Source organism: Pyxicephalus adspersus, chromosome 11 (genome assembly GCF_032062135.1).
Source record: "Pyxicephalus adspersus chromosome 11, UCB_Pads_2.0, whole genome shotgun sequence".
Lineage (NCBI taxonomy): Eukaryota > Metazoa > Chordata > Amphibia > Anura > Pyxicephalidae > Pyxicephalus > Pyxicephalus adspersus.
The window spans coordinates 20,117,424-20,144,231 of NC_092868.1; the positions used below are offsets into that span (position 1 = coordinate 20,117,424).

General features: G+C 38.9%; 1 protein-coding gene across 14 annotated transcripts in view; it reads left to right on the forward strand.

Moving 5' to 3' along the window:
- The window catches only part of PPFIA3 (PTPRF interacting protein alpha 3), a 511,511-nt gene that overhangs the window by 230,799 nt on the left and 253,904 nt on the right, over nucleotides 1-26,808 (forward strand). For 13 of the 14 annotated variants that reach the window (XR_011922901.1, XR_011922900.1, XR_011922902.1 and 10 more), the window contains 3 exons: nucleotides 7,920-7,982; nucleotides 15,680-15,759; nucleotides 18,234-18,381. Coding sequence is in view for 11 of the 14 variants with exons in the window: in XM_072427377.1 (XP_072283478.1) it covers nucleotides 7,920-7,982; nucleotides 15,680-15,759; nucleotides 18,234-18,381 (291 nt within the window). In the remaining 3 variants the exon portion in view is untranslated. The remainder of the gene's footprint in view (nucleotides 1-7,919; nucleotides 7,983-15,679; nucleotides 15,760-18,233; nucleotides 18,382-26,808) is intronic. The other variant, XM_072427378.1, reaches the window with a different exon arrangement.

The following is a 26,808-nucleotide window of genomic DNA, read 5'->3' on the forward strand; positions in this document are numbered from 1 at the left end:
TTAGACTTCAATATCTGTATTTTTTTTTTACAGAAGTAAGGAAAATTTTATGGGTTTTTGGATAAATACTAAGTGCTATCAGAATGAAATATCTGTATTTTTTATGGATAAATATAGACATTTTTCTGGCTTTTGTGATATATTACAAGAGGTATATTTAGGATACCAATCTATGACAAAAAAACTAAAAATGTCTGTATTTCTGTAAAAAAAATACAGATATTTTATTATGATAGCACTTGGTATCGATCCTAAAAGCCATAAAAAATTCAGTATTTCTCTCCAAAAAATAGAGATATTTCATTCTGATCCCACTTTGCTATATATCTCTAAAGACATGAAAATTTCTATATTTCTCTACCAAAGATCTAGATATTTAATTCTGATAGCACTCGGTATCGATCCAAAAGACCAAAAAAAATTCTATATTTCTCTACAGAAAATACAGATCTTTAGTTCTGATCCCACTTTGCTATATATCCCTAAAGCCATACAAATTGATGTATTACTCTACAAACAATACAGATATTTAATTCTGATAGCACTTGGTAGTTGGTATCTATCTAAAAGGCCCACGTAGTATATTAGTAATTAGTATATATAGTAATTTTTCCCCACGTATTCCACCAAGTCCGTTCCCTTTTATGTGGTTTCACTAGATAGTAGGTATAGAAAGTGTGATTTTCGTTAATCCATTCATGTCTCAATTAGCTACAGCTTCTACACTGTCTCAGGGCCCACCGCCTGCTCCTCCTGCTGTTGCCACCTGTCAGTACTCCATTCATAAATATGGCATTACAGCCATCTAGGTGGCATTGATGATGCAGTACACCCAGCTCTAGATGCCAGTTACCAATGCGGTCCCCGCTCCGTCTCAGTGCCCACCGCCTCCTCCTCCTGCTGCCACCTATCACTTGTACCTTTTAACAGGGCTGTGTAGCTGGCTAATTTTTTGCCTGAAAGACCTCTTTTTGACCTCTCAGACCTCTGCCTGTACTCTGAAACCTGTGTATGGCTTGTAACAAAGTTGTGAAACCTGGTGGATAATTTTTGGACCAGAGGAACCCCCTCATGTCCCTCTCTGCCTCTACTCGGAGATCGTATAAAATCCTGCATGTTCCCTTGACCGCCCCATAAAATGGCCTTGCCAACACCTATCACTTGTAACTTTTAACAGGGCTGTGTAGCTGGCTAATTTTTTGACTGAAAGACCTCTTTTTGACCTCTCAGACCTCTGCCTGTACTCTAAAACCTGTGTATGGCTTGTAACAAAGTTGTGAAACCTGGTGGATAATTTTTGGACCAGAGGAATCCCCTCATGTCCCTCTCTGCCTCTACTCCGAGATCGTATAAAATCCTGCATGTTCCCTTGACCGCCCCATAAAATGGCCTTGCCAGCAACAGAAAAAAGTCTTCCTTATTTTTTTTTTTTACTTGTACAGTGTTGTGCAGAGCTGGGGGAGTCTTGACATGTCTTTTTAAATATATTTATAGGCTGTAGAAGCTCTACACCATCCCAAAAAACAACCCAAATTTTTTCCCTCATTGACTTTAATAGAGTTCGAATTCAAAGGTCGATCACCCGAATAATTATGCATTATTCGACCGAATATTGGTCGAAACGAATAGTGAGCTATTCGACCAACACTAGTGCTTACCTTTACAATATAATCTGTTCACTCCCAAACAATTTAGCCATCAGCTCTCCTCCTGTTTCTTTTCACTCACCTTATATGGACCCTATCTCACGTCCCAGGTGGGACGCGTGGTGTCTGTCTGTTTGCAGCTCAGGGTGAAGCGCAGGATGTGGTTTCCTGCAGTTGACGCTGGACCGCAAACTACCTCTCCACATCATACAAAAGAGACATTGTGATGGCTGCAGTGAGCATCCAATAATGGAAGATTGCTGCCCCCACTCATCCTCATGGTGAATTGTGTTGAGAGCTCACTTGAGAGTCCAGGTAAATGAGTAACACTGGAGGAGCCTTACCTAATAAATAAAACTATTTATAAATAAGTTTAGTAAATACTGCTACATTACATTTTAAATAGACATACACTATACCAATTGCATTTGTTTGTAAATACACAAAGAAAAAAAAACCTTTCAAAGAAATTATTTAAAATGAATAATTTAATTTTAACTTCCCTAGCGGTTTATTTCTTTTCTTTTCGATTTTTTATGTCTAAAAGCGGTACATTGTTTTTCATGAAAATTTATTTTACAGTATAATATAATAGTATAATAGTATAAAAAAGTTTTAAACACAAAATCATGTAAAAATAAACTGAATAAATTAAAAAATCTATATATTTAAACAAAAAAAATGTATTTCTTTTAATGTTTTTTTTTAAAAAATACATATTATACTCATACTAATATATATACTGTAAAATAAATGTTCTTGAAAACAATGTTCTGCTTTTACACATATAAATCCACTGTATTGCATTCATTACAGTTATTTTGTATTGAATGCAATACAACTGGATTTTGAATTTCCCGCCCCGCCGGCAACGTACACAGGCACCAACGTCACCGGGAACTCCCTGGTGACTCATAGGATGCAGAAGCCGGCCTGAAGAAGAGAGAAGACGGAGATTGCGGTGATGGACGATGCGAGACGCCGGCGGATCAGGTAAGGCTCTATTTACTATTCCCTTCTATAGGATTACCTACCCTGAGTGTGACTCGGGGTTACCGCTTTTATCAACTTTTTTCTACCCCGAGTCACACTTGGGGTTACCTCTAGGGAGGTAAACCAGGATGGACCATTGCTTTTAGATTATATATGCATTTACTTTCCTTTTGTGTAAATATTTTGTCACTATCCTCCCCACGAGAATTTTCTTTAACACAATCCATGACCAAAAACCTTAAAATGTCAACATTTTAATTATGATTTAAACCCAAATGATGACTCAATGAAGTTGTAATTTTCCCATTTCTTTTATTGTATATACGTTTGTAGATGTTTTTTTCTTTATTTCCTTTTTGTTTTTCCCACATAATAACAATGACAACTGCAGATGGCTAAATAGCTTACACCCCTAGTTTCATGTTACATGTCCACAATTTCCAAAACAAATGCCTTCTGGTAATTTAAAACTTTTGTCTTTAGGATTAAAAAATCCAATTGCATTCTTTACACTTCCAACATTTTTTTCCTTACAAACACACTAGATGTTGAATTATGCATATATAGAAGTTGAGCCTTCTGATGAATCCAAAAGGTGAAATGCCTCAAGGACTTTAAGGACTATAACATTTTGAGGCAAAAACTCTTTGGTAATAATTTCCCTAAAATATCTTCATGTATTGAAACGTTTTTCTTTTAATGTTGTGTGTGTATATATATATATATATATATATATATATATATATATATATATATATCTGTGTGTGTGTAAATTATTACATAATATGAATTGTATAGAACAAGTTCATTTTATGGTACCTGAAAAATCCTAAATCACAAAATGAAGCTGTAATTGAGAAGACAGGGTTGTGGTACCAGAAGTTTCTTTCCCACTTAACAAAAACTGAAAAAAATACTTTTACAGCAAAGGCAGAATCTTTTGCGTCAAGAATGACATATTGGAACACATGGCCATTCCTACATTCTTCTAGTTATGTATTTTTTTTTTACATCTTTTTTTTCTTTACGAAATCCTATTTTTTAAATAACAATCAAAAAGAAGAGAAAAAAATTACAAAAAAAAAAAAAAAAGAGAAAGGGAAAAAAGAAACAAAAAACATGTCCATAGAATACAATGGCATATCAATATTAACAATAGTTAGAATAGCAATGTTATATACATTTACATATTGGAGGCAGGAATTTGTCCCAACATTTCCAATTAGCATAGAATTTATGATAGTTAAATTTACTGTATGCTAATGCACGTTCATATTAGTAATTTGAATGGATCTTCTGCATTACTTCAGATACATTAGGTGGTGTAGAGTGGTTCCATCTAGTAACTATGGAAAGCCGTGCTGCAATAAAAATACAATTACAATTCGGTGGATACGTGGGAATCTGTCTATTCCCAGATTAAGTAATGCCAATGCCGCATTAAGGCTAGTCAGACATCCTGTTACCGTAGATATTAAGACAAAGATTGAGTTCCAAAAGCTACGTAGATTTTTACGTTCGCAGAACATATGTACATAAGTACCCATCTCACCACATTTCCTTCTGCATGCAGGAGAACATTCTAGCATAGACTTTCTAAGTTTATGTGGCATTCTATATCACAGACAAAATTTTTTGATAGTTTTCACAGTGGGAAATACATTTAGAAGCTGTAGAACTAGAGCAGATTGCAGTTTTCCACTGGGAGAGCGAAAAGGAACATTGTAAATCTTGCTCCCAAATAGAGAAAGTATACAATCTCATCCAATTACCTTTATTCTAAAATAAATTCAAATATAAGGAAATACCTCCTTTACATAGATTAATATTTTGACTTCTTTTCCAAAAAAAATTGTGGGCACATCTGAAAGTGAATTATATAAATTATTATAAAGTTATTATTATAAATTAAATCTGTATTATATTGATACCTCAGTTTATACCAGGATTGTAAATTTAAGTTTGGTATAAGGAGCTCAAAAAATTGCAAAGGAACGGGAATTGAGATTGATTCCGTATTTACACATTTTGTACTTTTGAGTTTTTTCCATATGAATAACATGGCATCTATAGGAGGTAAATGCAGATTTAGTCTAACAGTCGAACAGAAATCTGCCAGTAAAAAAGCCAAATAATTACCTTTTTACCATGTAAAGTGATAGATACAAAAATAATTTTAATTTTTAACAGTAATTGAATCCCACCAGGAAACGTATGAGGGAATGTCAGATTCTCTTTTTTATAAACAGAGCCCATTGTGTGCATGTACAACAATATTAAATGTGCTCCACAAATGTGGCTTTATGTGTAGTAAGAATGGTGAGGCTTTCTACCAGCTACCAGCTGATAAAAAAAGTTGTGCTTGTTGATACTCTGACAGCTCATTAGAAAGAAAGCACCTGGTAATATACAAAATATATTATCATAATATTAAGTACATGTTTATAACTGTATATTAACATGGATGTCTAGCCAAAATGAACTAATGGTTATGTAATAATCTAATTGGTTGAGATCAGTGTATAATTACCTACAGATATCAGAGTGGAATTTTCTGGATACGTCTAAAGAAATGTCAGCTTTTCTCCCTGTCTGACTCTTCCTCCCTGGGGTAAACTGAGTTGTAAGATCTTGCTGTTGCTGTCTTAGACGACTGTACACGTTCAATAAAGTCTGCTTCTTCTGCCCCTATCCTACCATCTCAAAACAAGGTTTTATTGGGGGCCTCTGATCCTTAGGCTCCAATACAAACCTTTCCTACTAGACCTAACCTGGAGGCCTTAATTGCTTGGCTGGAGAATAGTCTTAAGGTAGCCCTTCTTCTGGTAAAACAGGAAATAGCAAAGGTAGTTTCCAGAGTACACAGTATTGCCAGGGAGACATGAAGTCCAGTACTAGGGATTTTATAGTTGGAAAGAGATAGCAACTTTCAACGTCAGTAGCCTGTTTCTTTGCATTAATTAAAGGAGAACTATGAGCACAGGTAGAAAAGTTATTTATCTTGCATATGTAGTACACCTGAGAGCATTGGAACACATTCTTTGAATGATATGGTAGCATTCTCCCCTGCTCAGTGTGGGAATTAACTGGACAAATTGTAGGCAACTAGCAGGACTGGATGCCAAATCAGGGTTTTATTGCAAAAAACAACAACAAAAATTATCCCAACAGGGTGACTAAACTTCAGCCGGTTAAAGATCAAAGACATAAACACTTATCTCCAGCGGTCCTGTTTACTATAACAGTCCATTTCCAACAACAAAAAGGCAGAAAATCAACTAGAGTCACCTTGTTTGTAGAGTCTTGTCTCTCTCCCTCTTTCTGTAGAGTCTTGTCTCTCTCTCTTTCTGTGGAATACTGTGGAGCTGCATGCTCCCAAGCCCTCTCCATTAGGGTCATTTCCTCTTCCTCACACAGAGCACCTTTCTGTGTCTCCAGATCTGTCTGTGTCTCCAGCACAGGCACTCACACCGGCCACCTGCCTGTGTCTCCAGATCTGTCTGTGTCTCCAGCACAGTCACTCACACAGGCCACCTGCCTGTGTCTCCAGTACATCACCTCCCCTGACTGAGCTCCTGGATCTGTGCTATATCTCTACCCTCAGTGCTTCCTCGATAATTATCTCCCAGGTGAGAGTCTTCCACCTGCTCCTTTACACAGGAGAGGAATCCTGTGCAAATCTATCTGCTCTCTAGTAATTTTCCTGCTGGTTGCCTACATCAGCTACTGGAATGTATAAGCGGCTACTTCAATAAATTATATATAATTAACTGTGAATTTCAGGTCTAGTGAGAGGCCTAACCTAAATATCTGACCTGAAGACATTGCTTGCATGACTAGGAGCTAGTCAAGGTTGTTCTGTTGGAGACACACTTTGACTCCTAATTTCTCCTTTGCCTCTTTCAGACTATCATATGATAGAGCTATTCTATCCAGAGCTGGTGCAAATAAGAGCTTTCTGACATAATATGCTATAACTTTGGTAGGCACTGGCATTGGGAATATGCAAGATTCCGCAGGAAACTGAATATCCCTGCTTGTAGCCCTCTCCCCCTCCTCTCTCTGAAGAGAAAACCAGAATTATAATTTGTATTTACAGATGTACTGTATTTACAAACACAAGGTGCCCCCCACCCCCACAACAAACAGAGGTGGCTCGGTATCCCTCCCTCCAGACCTCAGCCACTGGATTCAACTGGAGCTTGATATTATAATAAAAAATGTTACTAAAAATATAAAAACCTATTACATTAATCACACTTGATATTTACCTATTTTAATGAAATTGATACAAAAGCCAAATTGAATCAAATGTATTAAATCAAATTTCAGGCAAAAGTTTGTCAAAGAAATGTCGTCAGATTTGATTATTTTCAAAGTCATCACAGCAGTTGAAAATGGTGAGTGCCCAGTCAGAGCCCTGACGTCCACTCTTTTGAATATTTGTGGAATGACTTTGAAACTTACAGTTCATTGAAGGTCATTATTAAACTTGATTGAGTTTACACTTTTAAAAAAAAGAGTGGCCAAGAAATTGAAGTCTAGATGTGCCAAGTTATTAGAGAACTTTCCTCAACCATTATTTTTTCTGAACTGTTGCTATTATAAATTTAACTTGGATATTATAATTTGCATTCCTTACTTTTTTTTTTAAACATTACTTTTTGTGTTTTTATATCAGGTTGAAAATCAACAAAATGTAAATAGTTGGTGAATATTTTCTATACCTAGTACCTGTACTGTATTGTATAACTATCTTTTATTAGTTAGTACCCTTATTTTGTTTTTTTCAGAATAATTTATATTTAAAAGTAACAGCTGCAGTACTGTTAGTTTTAAATAATAATCCTTTGGAAAAAACAAAATAAGGTACTATACCTAGTACCTGTACTGTATGGTATAACTATCTTTTATTAGTTAGCACCCTTGTTTTCATATTTAAAAGTAACAGTAAAAGTAATTTAGGCTGTGTACCCACAAACTCTGCCAAGAGGTAATTCACTTAGTTTGGTGAATGTGGTGATAGTTTAAAAAAAAAACAAATCACCTGCGGAAAATCTAAAAAAAATGGATTATTCCTTGCACGTAATTAGATGGTTGAAGTCAGCAGAGCTTCACTTCACATATACTATGCTAAGTGAAACATACCTTGCAAGGAGATTTGGTTTTATGAACAGTCTATTTTCTTATTTGTTAATCAACCCAAGTGTTTCTTCATTTGATCCCTCTCCAATTTGCATCTAAACTTTTTTTTTTTTGTGCTTGCTTTTTCTGTAACAGAATACTCTCTCAGAAGAGATGGCTAACATGAAAAAACTTCAGGATGAACTTCTTCTGAATAAGGTTTGTATGACTGCATACACAGGTACAGCAAATACCTTAACAATTTCCATAAATGTGTGTTATATCTTTGGCATTACTTAAGTAAAAGTAAATGCACTTTATAGGTTCAGTTGTTTTTTTAGTGGCATGGAACTGTTATTTGTGAGCAGAAACGTGCCCAGTATGCAACATAGATTGACTTGTGGGATCACATGCAGTTTGGTGTAATTATTCAAACAAAATTATACAGCTTTTTTTCTTTGCATTAAATGTCCCTAACACCATAGTATTATTTTAATAATGAATTAGGATCAAGTGAAAACCTTACTGCCTACCTTTAATTTTCAAATACAGGTAGTCCCTGAGTTAAAGACATTCGACATACGGACGACTCCAAGATTTGAATAGGCCTTCCCTGCTCGCTCGTGTGCAGGATGGAGGCTTGGGGGGGGTTTACATGACTTGCACAAAAAAATCTTTTGCTGTTCTCCAAGCTCTTTGTAACTCTTTAATGACCAAGACAAACTCTGCAGTTTTTTCTTTTTGCATGTCAAAGCACAGCTTGCTCCAGGAGTTAATCAATGTCTCGACTCCATAAAGTTTTTTTTTTTTTTTTTGCTTTGATTGTGATTAACTCACAGTGAAGATTTTATACAGTAACTGACACCACGCTGCCTAATATTATGTTGAGAAAAACATCTGTCCTAGTTGCATTGATTAAAATAATGTACCTGTTCTGACTTATCTGACAAATTCAACTTAAGAACAATCCTACAGTCCCTATCACGTCTTTAGCCCGGGGCTACCTGTAAATGTTTTGGGAAACTATGCTGTTCAACAACAAACATTTTAACGTTCAATACTAATCAAGAGCACAGTGAATTTGGGCTCAGACAGAGGTGCTGGTTAATTGATAAGCTCCCTAAAGTTTCAGTTTCAAAATCAGGGATCAGTCAGGGCTTTATTGCAGGAAGGAACAGGCAATCCCCTATCTGCAATAAAATATATTTACTGCCTGACTGCTGTCCTTTTCTGTCAAAAATTCTAAGTCAAAATCCCCTGTGGCTGCCAAAACTGAATGGAACACAGGAGGTACCCCATCCTGGCCTGGACAATCAAGATGGCCAAACACTGAATCAGGAAGAGGTGAAAAAAGATAGTAATGCATTACAACACACCACAATGGAAAAAAGGGTTTTGTACCTTAAAAGATGATCTTGCTTCCGGTTCTGGCGCCCGATGTGAAGAGTAGTGTGAGACGCGGCTCTGGCTCCATCTAGTTCCTCCGCTCCTCTTGACTTCACACTCTCCTGCTCCCGGGACACCGATGGATCACTTTATCCCTTGCTCCCAGAACTCAAAACGCAGTCAGCAGAAGCAGACTTCGGGGAAGGCAGCACAAGCCAAGATGGCCGACGCCATATCAGACCACGGGGCTGAAGCACACAGTCCAGGTAGGAATGACAGCCCTGCTCATCTCTGCCCCTCTATTGATTACAAGCAACTTGCCTCAGAGGTGTCTCAGCACCTTCAACCAGCACTGCTTTTAAATATTAAAGAAGCTTTGGCAGAACATTTACAGCCCATTACACTGCTGGTACTGAATCATGGGGCAGACATACAAGCTATGCAGCAGTGTATTAGTAACCAGGAAGATGAGCTGCTCAGTACACGTTCTAAACAACAGTAACTGGGGGAACAATGCCAGCAGCTGCAAGATAGGATGATAGATCTGGAAGACAGGGACCGCCGTAGTAACCTGAGAACTATTGGGATCCCCGAGTCATATAAAGCCCCAGATCTCCTTAAAAAATGCTCCAGCACACTTCCTAAAGCTATGGGATTGAAACGCCCTATGAAAATATATAGGGCACACAGGCTAGGCCCTCTTCAGTGCAATAAAACACTACCTCGGCCAATCATTGTCAAATATAACTTCAATGATAAGCTTCAAATGTTAAAGGCCTATTGGGGATTTGATTATTTCAGTATAGTCATGTTATTATTACTCAGTTGAAACCAAAAAACGACGGGCCTTTTCCCCGATCTGCAAACAGCTCATCGACAAAACTTTCTACTTTGGACTTATGTATCCTGCGGTGCCTAAAATATTTTTTCCAGACCAAGAAGCCAAAATATTTACAGATTCCTTGGCAGCTGCAGAGATGGTGAAAGCCTTATCTCACCCCACACCCCCCTTCACCCCGGGTGCTACACCACCTTGGCAGCAATCTACTCAATCCTCAAGACCCCGGTCCCCAAGATCTTAAGTGCACAATGCCTTTGCCTTACCTTATTACTGGGAATTTCAATGTGCAATTTGCAAGGAGCCCATGGTTTCATTAGTTCAGAATATGTTGTCCACTAGATGGAGCTGGTGGCCTTTTTTTTCTTTGCTCACACTACATATGTGTGATTTTCAATGGAAGGTTCAAAATTCATCTGTACTTGATTCTGTTTTATGCTGTTTATGCTGTTTTTGAACTCCACATTGCAAAAAAAGGAAGTCGCGTAATAGTATTATATTATGGGACAACCATGTTGTTAGTTTTTTGTTTTGCTTCTGGGTATGCCTACCATATTAATGTCAACGGACGCCTCATTGCTGCATCCATCCTGGTTCTACATCTGCAGATTTCCTCATGTATGGAAGGATTCCTTTAGCCTGTGCTGCTGCTCGGTTGGGACGACGACGCTGGACTGCTCCTATACTTAATTCAAGATAATATAGTTCTCTTCCTCCATCAACCCCTGTAATGAAAATTTTATCCTGGAATGTTAAGGGACTAAGATCCCCCAACAAGTGTACCACTTTCCTACGCCATTGAAAAAAATTGCAAACAGGTGTAGCCATTCTTCTGGAGACCCACCTCTCAGCTTCCCACTTTCATTTAATGGCTAGAGATCGGGTGGGAGAGGTGTGGGGGGCTTCAGCCACAGGCCGCAAAGCCGTTGTGCTCATTCTTCTACGCAAGAAGCTTCAATACTCCACAATCTCAAAATCCTGTGATGTTTCTGAAGGCAGATGGGCATCCATGATGGTCCAATTCCAAGCCCACGCACTAATTTTCCTAGCGGTCTATGGTCCTAATTCGGATAATCAGCAGTTCTACAATAATCTACTTGCTACATTGCAAACCCTTCCCAAAGTGCCTTTAATTGTAGCCGGTGATTTCAATGCAGTAACCAGTTCTGTGGAAGATCCCACCACCACCCAACCAGGGCCATCGTCCGCCATTGATAAAGTGTTTCTCTCCTTTATTACAGGGACTGGTCTGACAGATTCCTGAAGGCATCTTCATCCCTTGGAAAAGGACTTTACGCATATATCACAGGTTCATTCAACCATGTCTAGATTGGATACTGTTTTGATTTCTGATGATTTACTGTTTAAGATTGATTCTGCTATTATCCATCCCCTTGTGATCTTGGATCATGCCCCAGTTTCTGTGACCCTGACAAATGGTTTTCTTCACAAAACCGAGTTTCAGTAGGCAGTTTCCTGCCTACTTGGCTAAAGATGAAACATTTCAACAACAGCTACAGTACTGGTGGCATGATTACGACTACCACAATGCGATACATAAAGACAAACCTCACCTGTACTGGGAAGCAGCCAAAGTAGTTATCTGTGGTTAAATAGTGGCATATGTTACCTCAATTAAAAAAAAAAGCTTACGCAGATATTGTGTCGCTTGCTCTACCGCTAGACAGGCTTACATGGTATATAAATCCTCATTCTCCTTATCTGACAAGGAGTCATGGATGCAAGCGAAAAAGTCTTGTGATTTCTGGATTGGTCAGTACAATGCCACTATTCGCTCTTACCGTGAGGTGGAGTTCTTTCGGTACAGCAATAAATCTGGGAAATTACTGGCCAATCTTGCAAAAGGCTTTGGAGCCCCCTCTTGAATTACAGCTATGGGACTGGTACCTGTTAGTTCATAAATCGCCCAAGGACATTGCCACTATTTTTGCATCCTACTATGACGCTTTATATACCTCTAAAAACAAATTTTGCTCAAGGGAAAGTTTTTTTGGACCGTTTAGGTCTTCCACAGTTAACTGAGGAGGAACTGAGCTGTTTGAATGGGTCTATAACAGAAGAGGAAGTAATAGGGGCTATTAGAAGCTCAGGTAACTTTAAGGCACCTGGTCCAGATGGTTTGCCGTCTGAGTTTTACAATATCTTGATAAATAAGGTCACGCCATCATTGACATCACTATATACCTCCAAGTATTCCCACGCCTCATATCTAGACTCTGGACGTCTAGCATTTATTAAAGTTCTTCCAAAACAGTATAAGGATCCTTTAGATCCCGGCTACTATCGTCCTTTTTCTTTGTTGAATAAGGATGTTAAACTATTCTCCAAAATCATAGCGGACCGCTTAGCTAGATTCCCCCCCCCCCCCCCCCCCCCCGATTGGTCCTGCACAAACAGGATTTATTCTAGGAAAATCCACCACGTATAATATTCGAAAGGTGCTTATAGTTTTGGAACAGGCTAGGTTGGAAAGATCTTCTCCGGTGTCGTCAGCTCTCTTGGCATTAGATGCTGAGAAAGCTTTTGACAGTGTGGAATGGCCCTGGTTGCACATGGTTTTAGAGAAATTTGTATTCAAAGGCCATATTGCAAATTCATTCAAATCCATGTATTCAAGTCCAAGAGCCCAAGTACATGTAGCAGGGGTGTCTTTGCAAGTATTTTCGCTGGGCAGGGAGACAAGACAGGGTTGCCTGTTGTCTCCCCTCCTTTTCAATCTGGCCATTGAGCCTCTAGCTAGATCTTTTTGAGATCTAAAAATATATGAGGGAATGGAGATAAGGGGTAAACACATTAGTCTTGCTATGTTTGCAGACAACATTTTGCTATTTCTCAATGACCCTGTTAGAGATCTGCCTAAAATCATTTAACCCATCACATATTTTGGTGTATTCTCAGGATTTTAAATTAATTATACGAAAAGTGATTTACTGGGTCTCTCTCTGGTCCCATCTGAGGAACTGTTAGCTTGTGCAGGGAAACTAGGACTTAAGCTACCTAAATCCTATCTCATATATTTGTGAATTAAAGTATCACGTTCTACTCCAGATATGTACAACCTCAATTATGCCCCACTCATAACTAAAATACTAGAGGAGCTAAAGCTTTTATCATTTGATGGGTCGCTGTCTCTTAAATACCCCATTTTCACTTGTCTCTCGAGAGTTTAAAAGTAACCTTTTGTTACGAGAAACGTTGGTTGCTTGGAGGGAAATTAAAAAGTTATATGGGTGCCATACTGGACCCACTACTGCTACCGCTTTGCGATCTACACCATGCTTTCCTCAGGGCGTTGTTTACAAGGCATTTGAAATGTGGGATGGTAGAGGTCTTGAATGCCTGGGACAAATGTTACACAATTCCCATAGGCATCTTTCATTCAACACGCTTAGACTCATGTACTTACTACCGTCTCATCACTTTATATATTATTTACAGGTTAAAACCACCTTCTTTGGCTGCCCTTTCCTCTACTTTATTGCTGCCACCGATTGTCAAACTTCTCTTGGGTGAAGCCTCTGCTAAACACCCCATATATCAGCTTTATCCTGGTTTAATGGAGAGTACTGTTACCACCCCTGTAATACTGTCCTTTGTAATGAAATGAGCTTTCTTTTGGATCTTACCCCCTCAGATACCCTGGATATTTTGGAGACTAGTTGGGCGTGTGTTCGCAAGATAATGATCAGCGAACAACAGCCGGAGGTTCATTTTAAAATTGTCCATAGAGTATATTATGCTTTTGATGTACCCGTTAAACCCAGTGCATTTGCCTCTAGACTTACTGCATGTCCTAAATGCGCCTACAATATAGCTCCTTTGGAACACAACCTTTGGAACTGCCCTGTTATTTCCAGCTTTTGGAAAAAAGTTTTTGATTTTATGCACTTAGTTACAGGGCAGGCTAGACAGATATGACCACATTTGGCCCTCTTTCATGATGTTTCCACACTGACACCCCTCACCTGGACACAAACACAACCTTCTGTTTCTAAATTTGAGCATCTTTGCCTTTTAGCAGCTAAGAAATGTATACTGAAACATTGATAAAACCCCTTCCCCCCACCACCTCGCAACTTTTACAATACCTCCAGGCTATAATGATCATTGATAAAACTGAGGCCACCCAGCATTGTGATACCCAACCACAAAAGTTCTTTAATACTTGGATGAAATATTTAAGACACACCCTTTATCACCCACCCAACTCAATTATATTATTGAGCTCCTTCGCCATAAGGTTTGGTTTGACACCAGGAACCTCCACTCATCTTAACACCTCTCGATATATGTAGTTAGTTAGGTATTGGGGATTTAAGGCTGGATGACTATTTGTAGATACTGTATTTATACCCTATCATTTTATTCTGTAAGTATTCTGCAAAGGTGTATTGGAATGAGGCGTCCGACTACTCCTGATATTACTTGAGTAATTGGTTTTAGTAACTGATCCATGTGCTTTACCCATTATGTTTTGTTATTGGTTATAAGTCACTGATTTTGTTGATCTGACTGTTGATCTGTTTTTGTTTGGAAAATTGGAAAATGGTGAAATGGTAGAAGATGTATATATTTGATACAATGCTGCTTACTGTATATGTTTATTTGTATTCTTACTGCCAATAAAGAAATATTAAAAAAAAAATGATCTTATATCAACTGGTTGCACCATTCAACTGAACAATTTACTTCAATCTGTAAATTTACAATTACCTTTAGATATGGTACAGTGTAGACTTTATTTATAAATAAAAACACTTTCTTTTTGAGAATCTAACACAATATATATTTTTTGTAACAGAATAAGTGAGCAGTAATAGTGCTTTAACTTATATATGTGTGACTATATATTGCTAGATTGATAGACATCGCCCTAATGTTAGCCCCACAGTAACAAATAATTATGTATATTAGAGGTAAACATGGAATTGATCAAAAAATTTATTTTCAAATGAACTATTTCAATTATTATTTGGGTAACACGTGGATTGAGATTGATCTGGCAAGTGTTTTTATATCTATATATATTTATTTCGCAGATAAAATTTATTACAAATCTATTATCAGACAAGTGGATGTTATATCAAATACTTGTCAATCATAGAGAATTGATTTAGAGTTCAACATATTATTAATCAAAATTACCATGAGGAAATAATTCTTAGCTTTTAGGATGATAGCTTATGAAATATCTGAATGTTCCTAGGTCCCAAAGCATTCCTTTAATAGTTTTTATATTAGTAACTAGAAAAAGAAGGTTCTGTGTTTTACTCCTAATATCGTTTGTATGGCGGATGGAAGACTGGAAGGTAAAATTTATGGGTGATTTATTAAAGGCGTTTCGAATGTTGATTTGTTTTGTAATTTTCACCATGCAAAGGATAATTTTCTTAGCATTTAAATAACGTGAAGGTCTGTTGACTTCAGCCATCTGAATATGTGCAAACAAAGTTATTTTTTTCCCTCCATTTCCATGGATGTAAATTTTTGCAACATTTACTAAACAGAGGGAATTTTCTCTTCCTGTGTGATAATTCAATAAACAGCTTACATTCCAGGTGGTTACATTTCTTGATAATCTTTTATCACTTGTCATTTGTAAAGTGTCTGACCTGTCTTTGGGAAATTTCAAAAAGCTGAACTTAATGTTGTGTCTGTCTTCCCCCTGTAGGAGCAACTAATGGCTGAAATTGAGCGCATGCAGTTAGAAATAGACCAGCTACGGGGACGAACGTCATCCACATACTCAAGGTGAAGTCCTTATTCATTTAAAAATACTGAAAAACTGCACAGGAAGTTAATAGTTAAATTTAACTTATGTCATGAGTTATCAGCATAAAAGAGGTTAGCTAAAAAGGGGAGGATTAGCTTATTTAAACACCAATTTTCCTTTTAGCAGAGATCAAAACCAAATGCTTTTTAAAGAGCTAGCCTTACAAAAACATTAGTTGAATTTTCTGATAAAAACAGATCTTTTTTTATATTTGGTGGGTACTCTTTCTAGTAAAACTGAATATAGAAAGAAAAAAAAATAGATTTTGGTGTTTGCCACTGCTAACTGGAATTGCAAAAGGATTATATGTATATTTATTTTATCGTATGTGAGAGGTAAAATAGTCTCTATTAAAGGCTATGTTTATATGGTATTTTTCTCTTAATTACTCTGAAATTTGCTGATAGAGATTGAATCGCTACACTTCTCGTTTTAGTGCAAATTGATGGGAAATATGTATAAATAGAGCCCTAAATGTCTCCAGACTTTAAGTATTACCTGAACACTAATGTGTAATTAAAATATAAAATATAATAACTTTTTAGGCTTTTAGATTGCAGTTACAGAAGTTATGTTAGCATTTTTTCACAGGACTGAGATCAGGAACTTCTCTGCTCATTAGCCTAAGCACAACTCCAAATCCCCTTCAGCGGCAATCAGTCTCAGAGCAGGGGATACCAAGAGACCATTTATAGCCAGAGCAAAGGACTGACAGCTATTTGCCTGATCTTCCTTGCTGCTTTCAAGTGGTGTCGTCGTAGAAAATAAACAGGAAACACTGACCTGCAGTGGACTATCCTTTTAATATATGTATATGTTCAAAGAAAATATTAGGTAATGAGAAGGAAAGAGGAGACAAATAGGGCTTTTCGGCAAATAACATATATGGTAAAGTGATTTATTAAATCAATCGAACAAAAGTTATGCTAAAGGCAATTCTAACAGTTATGCACTAATTTAGTTCCATATCCACTTTGTTTAAATTTAAGGACAGTCTCAAAAATACATTGGCCCTAATTCATCAATGAAATCCGCACTCGCTGGTCGCGCGTACTTTCGCGCTTCCAGCGAGCCGGTTTTCCGCGGTCAATATGTGTGCCATTAGAAAGAATGATTTTTTAGGGGAACAGTGACTTTTATTGCAAGCTCGCCAGTGTAAAGCTGCCGGAGATGCGCGGCTCTGGCCGCGAGCTTATTCAGTTGCTGAATTGCGCGATGGCGTACGATTTCGGATCGCGAATACGAATGCGCGAGCGTCCGATTCTGCTTGATGAATTAGGGCCATTGAATAGAATTCAATAGTAGAAATACCAGCTGTGTAGCCCCCAGATGGAGTTCAGTGCTTTTTGTTTTGCCTAGTGTCATTCTGAAGCTACACTCAGATGTTAAAGACTTTGCCACCCAACAAAATACTGGAGAGAAAAAAATTATAATTTATACAAAAATTCAGCAGAATTCACTGTACAACATTTTTTCTACACCTGTGAATGCTGAACCCTTATTTTTTTTATTTTTCATATTAGTAGGGTTTATTATTTTTACATTTTTTATCATGTGTTAAATAACCATCTATTCATTGCTGCACTTTTTCTTTTTTCTTGTACTCCTGCTCTTCACAAGTTTCTGCTTCAACTATTCAATTTGTAAGTGTGTACTGAGTATTGTTCTGATTACTTTTAACTCAGTCATATAAAGAACACAAATAATTATCTTGTGTACTGAAAGCAATGCACAAATGTGTGAAACCTGTGGCCTGTTTGTGCTGGTGTGCCTGTCATTTATGTAGTGCACCTCACCACATACAGTAGGGCTGATTAATTGAAACTGGAGCAGATATAGAGCTGTTTCACATTGCAATACTTTATTAATAATTTATCAAGCAAGGAAATTGTGGTACTTGATTGGTCAGTTTTTCTTTCAACATTCTTTGGCCCAGTTTAAATAAATCAGTTCTTTGCCTTGTCTCTGTCATGGATAGTAAACTGTATGTGTAGGGAAAGTGAAAACTTCATTCCTTTCTCATTAAACAGCACAGATTTGTAAAAATTTTTAAGGATTTGATGAATACATTATGCAATCTGTTGTCTTTCTTTGTCTGCAATTTTCTATCTGTGGCTTTATGCTTTTTCAGGTCAAGTGCGTGGTATTTTATTAAAGCTATATTAAATATAATTTATTTTGCAGTGGGTCCTATGGGATATTGTATTCATAAATTGACATTTCACTGCAGTAATAAAGAACACTACCATAGACGAAAATGGTGTTTTGTTTTTTTAGCTGTTGTATTACCATAGAGAGTTACAGACTGAAAGCATGTGCATCCTGTTCTGCATGTACGATAGATGTCTGTTAATCAAAAATGATCAGAACATGTATGTAGATACAATTTCAGACAGCATTTGCCAATATTGCCCATATAGTCAACTATGTTTTTGTAATCTTCCACTTTTAGATCTCTCCCTGGCAGTGCGCTAGAGCTACGTTATTCCCAGGCCCCAACTTTGCCTATTGGCAGCCACATGGACCACTACAGCAGCACAGCTGTGATAAGGCGGCCCAAAAAAGGGCGCTGGACAGCTATAAAGGATGATCCAAATAAGGTACTGTACTTGATCTAAACGGTTTCAAATTTTTAAATATTGGTATCTATTGAACAGACTATCTTTAAAAACAAAAACAAATTTGCAGGCTTATGGTGTCATGCCTGCACCAGCCTTAAAAGATACCTAAACATAAAAATTAAAAATATGCAACCAGGCAGGACCTTTGTACAGTAAGGACTTGCAATGTCCCTTCTGCGATAAAATAAACATACCTGCCTGATTGCAATTTTTTTTTTTAAATACACCCACCTGTCCCCGTTTCGTTGCAGGTGCAGCTCTCCTCTGTCTCTTCTCATTTTTTTTGGTTATCTTAATTGGTCTGGCTTGGATGATAGAACGAATGCATGTACAGGAGTTCATTCAGCCCTGGCTCCCCCAGGGAATGCCAAGGTAACTGGCGCATCCCAGAGATAGCGAACAGACAAGTAAGTGTGCTTTATTGCAGAAGGGACATCACCAGTCCCATTCTACAATAATGACCTGTTTGCTCACCGATTTTGTAAGCAAAACTATAATTTCCCTTTAAATGTCTGCCCTTTCCTTCTGTTCTTTCTGTATGTTTCCGCCATCCTGTGTGTTTTTTTACCAGTCTTCATGCTCAGACCAAACAAGGAAGGAAAAGTTTGAGTCTTGGGAAGCCCACTTCACTAGACATGAGCTAATAATTCCTAAAAGTGGCACCTATGATACTTCTGGGGGAGAAGTCAAAGGCACCTGCAGCTTCGTACACCGGCTCCGTAACAAGCCGGCTGTCACACTCCACTAACGGTTCTTGCCAGTCTCCACTGACGGCTTCTGTTACCAAAGGCACTGGCAAAATCACACCGGACAGCGTGCCTTGCTACTCCGTGCCTTTGCAGAGACGCTCCAGGGCACGGGCGTCCTTCAGGTCCGCAGGCAGCACAGGTCTTGGGCGGCCATCTTGTGGACGTAGCGCCCAAGAAATACTTCTCATGGAGGGCACGGTGTCTCCTGAACAGCTCTCCTGTCATTACTAAGCCCTGCCTATCTCAACAAGAAAGCCAAGCTGCAGAGAACAACATAGGGCTAGAAGAAGAACTATCAGCCTTCTCTTGGGCATGGATTAGCTCTCTACAGAGATCTCTTCTGCTCTGTGTCAACTGACCTCATAATACTGCATATAAATGCAGATCTCTGTGAGTACAGCTTTAGTTTGGGGACACCCGTAATCTCACTACTGACTTTTGCTGGACACATCCTTCCTCACTTCCAGTGAGTTACTATTCCCTGCCGCAGCACTGCCTTTCTATTATAAGCTGACCCTCCTGCTTGTAGTAGCCTCCATCCTTACATACTGCTGTTACTACTGAATAGGTCAGATTCTGACCTTGCCACAGCACAGGAAATTCTTGGCCTAGGATACTACCCGGGATCCGGTGAATACCCTTGAGGGGTCTTTCAATTCTGTTATTCCTGGTCTCAAGCATAGAACCGGGTAATTTCACCAGGCCATTAAGAAGTATTAAAGAGGACCTAAACTCAAAAGTCTCCCAAAACCAAAAAAATTCACTTACTTTTAATGTTACAGGGCTGTCAATCGATCCGGGGGTCTCTTCCGGATCCCGCGGTGTCCCAGGATCCATCTTCGTGCCCGAGCTCCAGGCGCCGCCATCTTTGTCTCTTCTTCCTGGTTCTTCTACCTACGTGACCCGACCTAGGCACGAGATTGGGTGACATAGTTTAGAAAAAACATTGCTCATCTCACTGCGCATGCATGATATTGGCATTTTTTTTCCCTTTTTTATGAAAAGGCTCCTTCTGCGCATGCCCAAGCATCTCAAAAGCCTCTCAAGAATCTTCTGGGATGCATGATGTAGGTATCCCGGGAGGCTTTGCGCTCCCATTTATTCTCAGCGAATAAATATACTCTAGGCGATCAGGAATTAAGGGGGCAGTGCTGCACCCTTTTTTTTAAAAAAAACAAAAAAGGGTGTTGCACTAAAAAAACAAAAACATAGAATTCTTACTTTACATAAAAGGGTTGTCTACTTTTTTATGTAAAGTGTAAATTGTGAGTTTAGGTACACTTTAACTTTCTCTAGAGTGGGGTTTTTCCCCCAGGCCGGGATCATCAAAAGGATGCTTTATACTCTTGCATATGATCATCTATAACTGGATCTAGCAGCCTGGTCTATTGCTGACCCAGAGAGGCCCATCTGTCCAAAAAGTGGCGACAACTTAATGCAGGTCATTATCAACCATCTACTCTGAGCAATTTAATACCTTCACCTGCTGCTCTACTTTGTGATCTCATACTCCCTACACGCTAACTTTGCCCTCCTGCCTTAATTGTGCTTACATTCAGGACACATACGTAAAGGAAAGCCCACAGAACATTCCTCACAAAAGAGGGAGATTGGCAACTTCTTTGCTAAAACACGCCCATCTACAACACCAAGGGATGGCTATACCACTAGATACTCATTTGCCCACACGCCCCAGATGGATCATGAGTTACGGACTCGTTATGCAAAGACTCAACCATTGGATCTCCTCTTCATCTTGGTTCTGGAAATGACCCTCACTGCCCTCCCAGCCCTCCACAGCTTTCCACAGTTTCCAAAGACTGCCGGGACTAAGATGAACAGTCCATTCCCACCAAGTCCGACTTTGAGGCCTACATCCAATGCATTTAGGTCTCTTTCCAGTCAGAAATTCACTCTCTTAGGAGAGACTTGGGCTCCAGAATAGAGGAAGTTGAGCAAGTAACTGAGGACCTTCGGAGTCATGTACAACAACATGCACACACCTTGAATGAGCACTCTGCTCTGATACAGCAACTCATACACCAGCAAGCCAACCTCAAGAATTGTAGCAGGCAAAAAAATATCAGAATTCGGGGTTTACCAGAATCTATCAAGTCTAAACACCTACATGCTGCTGCCACTTCCTTCTCCATTGATGTATTTGTGCAATCCTAAAGACCGTTTCAAAGAAATTGATCGTATTCACAGAACACTTGGTCCAAAGATTAAATATCCCGAGGGACCCAGGGATGTCATATGTCGCATTCATTCCAACTCAAAGAATCCAACATGACAGAGACACAATCCCAAGAAGAGTTCACCTTTAATGGCAAGCCAAAGGAACTTATCCATTGCCCAGAAGGCAGGTACTTGTTTGTGAAAGGGCTTCTAGAGGGTTGCCCGGTTACACTTGTTGCGGTCTACCTTCCCAACACTGTCTCTCTTTATTGCTTGAAACTCTAGGAAACTTTAAAGAGGGCCTGTTAATGGTGGGGGGAGACTTCAATTTCACGAACTAGACTCCTATCACTTTTCCGGTAATCTCCCCCAACGTACATGTAAACAAGTGTACAGATGTCTGATCCAATTTCAATAATAGATTTATGAAAAATTCTCAACCCCACTGGGCGGGATTATACATTCTACTCTTCTCCCCATCTCTCATACTCGAAGGATAGACAATTTCTGGCTGCCACATTCTGAATTACACTAAGTGCATCCATGTTCTATTGAGACAATCACTTTTTCTGATCACACACCAATCTCACTATCAATTGAAATATCTCACTTAACTCCCAAGTCATGGAACTAGCACTTGAATCAGTCTCTCCTCCAGATTGCAGTGGTGGCTGCAGAGGTCTGTTCGGAGTTAAAACAGTTTTTCAGACTAATAACACCCCTGACAGTAATCCCTTACTCGTTTGGGAGACCCACAAAATGGTAGTTAGGGGCATTTTCATCAAGCACGGGGCAAGATTGAAAAAGGCACATCAACAAGAGATTGAAAATTCTCATAAGGCTTTCAAGGATTTGAATAAGGGCAAAGAACTACAGGCCTTACATGAACAATTGGCAGCACTGTATCTGTTTAAAGCTAAAGCCTCTCTTGCTAAGTGCAGAAGAGCATTCTAGGCATTTGGCAAAAAAAGCAGATGTATAATGACAAATGCTCTTCGTGATCAACAGGCCTGATCCTTTGTCCCTTTCATTTCTGGACGTGATGGTCAAAAGCTCTTCCATACCAATGACATAGCAGAATCTTTTAGTAAATTCTACTCTGATCCCTACAATATCTCTAGTTCTACCACTCCTTCCCAAAATATGGCTAAATCAACAGGTACCTGACTAACTCAAAAATGCTGTCTCTTTCTGACGAAGCTAGGGAGACACTAGTAACTCCAATCACTATGGAGGAACTCCATAGCATCAATAAAAGCACTCCTACGGGGAAAAACACCTGGTCCCGACGGACTTCCTCTTTCTTTTTACAAGCTCTTCCAAGACAATCTAAACTTGCACTTTGTTAATAGGGGGCCACCAATACAATCATTCCCAAAGAAGGCAATGATCCTTCATCATGTGCCAGCTATCGACCCATTTCCTTGTTGAACCAAGATCTGAAACTGTTTTACTGGAAAAACTTAAATCCTAGCTTCCAGATTTCTCAGAATGGTTCATAGACTGGTCCATTATGACCAAACTGATTTTATTCCTAGCAGGGAGGCCAGGGACAACACAGCCTCAAAAGATAGCTGCATACGCTGACAACCTTCTGTTTGCGATTTATAACCCTACCACTTCGCTACCAAACTAACTTAAAGCCCTAGAGGAATATGGATTATTATCAAATTTCAAAATAAATTACTCTAAATCAGCTGTCTTATATTTTTCCCTCTCTAATAAACAGTGCAACCACCTAAAGGGTTACTTTCGCCTTTACTTGGGATCCTCATTCACTTCCATACTTAGGGGTTAAAATAACATGCAATCTCACTAAATTGCTCTCCAACAATTACCTACCTTTCATTGGCACACTACAAAAAGACTTACAAAGACTTACAAAGATGGGACCAGAAAGCCATTGCTTGGATAGGGCGCATTAATATAACTAAAATGATTGTTTTCCTCGGGTTTCTTTACATATTCCAAACTGTACCTATCATTCTAGGTACTAGCTCATTCTTTAGGACTCTCTCAGCTAAAATATTTAGCTTCATTTGGCATAACAAGGCCCCTAGAATCTGTAGATCTATACTCAAGCAACCTAAATCTGCGGGCAGAATGGGAGTACTCAACTTTTTCTACTATTACTTGGCAGCCTACCTAGCTAGAGTTGTTGATTGGTGCCTCAATGGGATGTTTAAACAATGGGTAATGTTGAAACAATCTCCTCCTCGTTCCCTTTAATTTCACTGCTGTGGTTACTGCCATCTGCTGCCATTAACCTTAGGTCTCACCCTACCCTGGGACACACATGGGAGTTTTGCTCTAGAAATCTCCATAAACTTAATCTCTCGTCTTCCCCGTCCCCACTCTCTACTATCCTATTCTCGAAAACCCAGCTTTCTTTACAGGAATGGAAGATCCAATCCTAACAAAATTGCAAACAAGGGGAATTCTTAGAGCTCCCCCGTTTTTTTAATTCACGGAGAGATCCGTGCTGAAATCAATTTCAGTTTTGGCTTTTGGAGGGCAGCGCAGCTCTCTAATTTTTTCCACACCTTGACTCTTCCAGAGACCCTTGACAGACAGCTCACACCTTTTGAACAGCTGTGTTTGGGCAAAGGTAGCACCCCGCCATACCTTTTCTGCACTTTACACCCTTTTACAAGACTCCCCTCCAGTCTGTCTATCGACTTGTTTTTCAGAGTGGGAGACAGATTTGGGGATTTCTTTGACCGAGGACCAGAAACAGAAAATATTACTGTGGAACAGATTTCAGGAATCTAATTTCAAAATTTTGTCAAGATGGTACCTGACCCCTGAAAAACTTCACAAACGCATCCTGGAAGTATCTGACTGATGGCACTTGGATCCATCCTTCACATATTCTGGGATTGCCCCAGTCTCCAGCCATTCTGGTCTACGGTCAGAGACATCATCCATTGGATGATTTTTTCCAGGATCCCAGATGGGCCTGCTTTCTTTTTTCTTCAGCCTTTTGGTGAAAATGTACAAGAACTCCATGATAGGACACCTTATAGTAGCAGCAAACTCTTGTATTGCTGTGTATTTGAAGAAACCTGATCCACCACCAATCTAATTGTGGTTAAGAAGGGTCAATGAAATACACACTATGGAAGATCTAACCTCCTCTATACGTGGAATGGTAGGAGGACCTTTAATTCTTGGTATTATTGGTCTCAGTTTACCTCCTCGGTGTATTATGGCCACTACCTGGGCCTGCCCTGATATCTTTATTATACAGTTACTCAGGAACGTGACCAGATGGAGAGGAGTTGGTTGAGATTGGGGAAACCGGTTACCCACCTGGAATGAGATCCAGCTCACACACCTCATTCGTCCCCTGTCTAGTTGTTCCCCCACAATTACCCTCTGACCCGTAGTTAGAACGTATACCTTAGTACTTCAGGGTCAAGGCAACTATTGTTCCCCCCCTTGTGTGCCTGTCCACACTGCTAAGTGGTCACGCCATATAGGTAAGACATTGCCACACAAGATATTTCTTTTGCAATGGGTCAGATATTGGCTTCAGGCTCTGTGATTGTTACATATTTTTGTTGTCGATTTTATCCTTCTGTTTTTATTATATACCGATTCCGGTTGAGGAGTCATTAACAAACTGTTCCCCTTTGGTTCAATCAGTTCCGTTGCTCTGGATTGCTGTATTTGACAAATTGTACTGATTAAAATCTCTTACAATCTTGTGTATGTTTAAGAAAACTTCTATATAATATTGTATCCAAGTTATTGTATTGTTATATTCGTTGGTTTCCATCCTTGTTTGTTATTCCAAATTGATTTTTATTGTATATTGTACTGATCTTTGTCCCTTTTTACCTTTTTTTTTCTCTGTAAATGTGTAAATTTTGTCTTTAGTTTAGCTTTAACTAGAAATATGTGGTAATTTTCTTTTAGCAGAACTTAAAGCTGTATAACATGTAGCAGTATCATGAAGGTAAATAGAGCGAATAAGAGTTATGAGAGTTTGGAAATTAGGAGATTAAATTGCTTCTGCAAAAAGAAGGAACATGGATTTTTACACTTAAAAATGTTGTCACTTGGATGCATGAATAATAATTTAAATCATAATCATATTAATAATAATATCAATAATATTTATTGCGTATTACTTGTTAGGTTAAAAGTTTGGTCACACCTTGATATATATTATAATGGTATTGAAATATCTTGTCCACATCAAGTATGTTAAAATTTAGTGAATCTCTCACTGGCCACATTAACCTAGTAGTCTCCTTTGATTTTCAAATGTTTTACATGATCTTGGTTAAATAAATGTTGAATTGTTCTTTTTATGCTGTCCATTTGGACCAAAAATCATGTAAGTACCCAATGCATTACATTGTTAATCACTGTTGTGTATTTCCACTATAATAACCCACATGCAATAGTTATAATCCGTTCCAAAAACAAACTTCTGTACTGTGTGTTGTATGCTATCACAGGCCTCTGGCAGCGATATGTTTTTTCCTCCAGGCCATCCATATTGCTGTTTCAAGGCTAGAATATGTACAAATTACCAAAATAAATAATAATGCATAGTTCTCCCCAGAGGTTTTTAGCCGGTTGCTCCGCCCGGCTGATTTGAATACCCCGCCCAGCTCTCGGCTGCTCTCATCCTCGGATGCACGGATCTCAGTGAAGCTGCTCTATGCTCTGTGTCCTCCTGTGCAGCCTTCATGTGAAGGAGACATAGGCAGCCCCGCCCCCATCTCATAGCACGAGCTCAGATTTCTGCCTGTGAAATGTATCCACTGCTAGCTCTGCGTGTGAATTCTGCATCCTCACAGCTTTGTGTACAAACATCCATATCTCCTAATATGTATGTCACAATGACCTGTAATTTTCAGAGTGTACAGGGGACCCTCATATATACTAGTTACTACAATTTCAGCCCCCCAGCTTTAAAGAATTTCAAGATATGGGGGTCACAAATGTAAAAAGTTATGAAAATTAAACTTTGGGGTTGCTGTTTCTGAGGAAAGTGCAACTAGGATTCCTAATTTGAAAGTGCAAATTGGGGACCCCGGAGCCACTAACATAGCAAGGAGCATTGGGATGGGGCCCCTAAATATATACCAACCTGTTACAAATCTATACCTATGAAACTACCGTCTGCTTCTCTTCTTTGTATACCAATTTCTCTGAGAGTGGGGGTACAAAACTGAAGATATAGGTGCAAGTGTTGGGCACATTCTCTCCTTACAATCTCATTACTAGAGCATCATTAGAACATAAAACACTCTGCCCATTAAAATGGGCCTCCCTGCCCTGTTACACATTCCTGTCCACTTATCTAACATTCTGAACTGCAATTGGGGAATGGGGAGGTGTAAGAAACCAAAAATATTGGTACAAGTGGGGAACATCTGTGACTAACATCCCCTAAAACATCATCACTTTGGCATCATTAGAAAATGAATTCTGCCCACTAAATGTTATTGAGGTTAAGGTA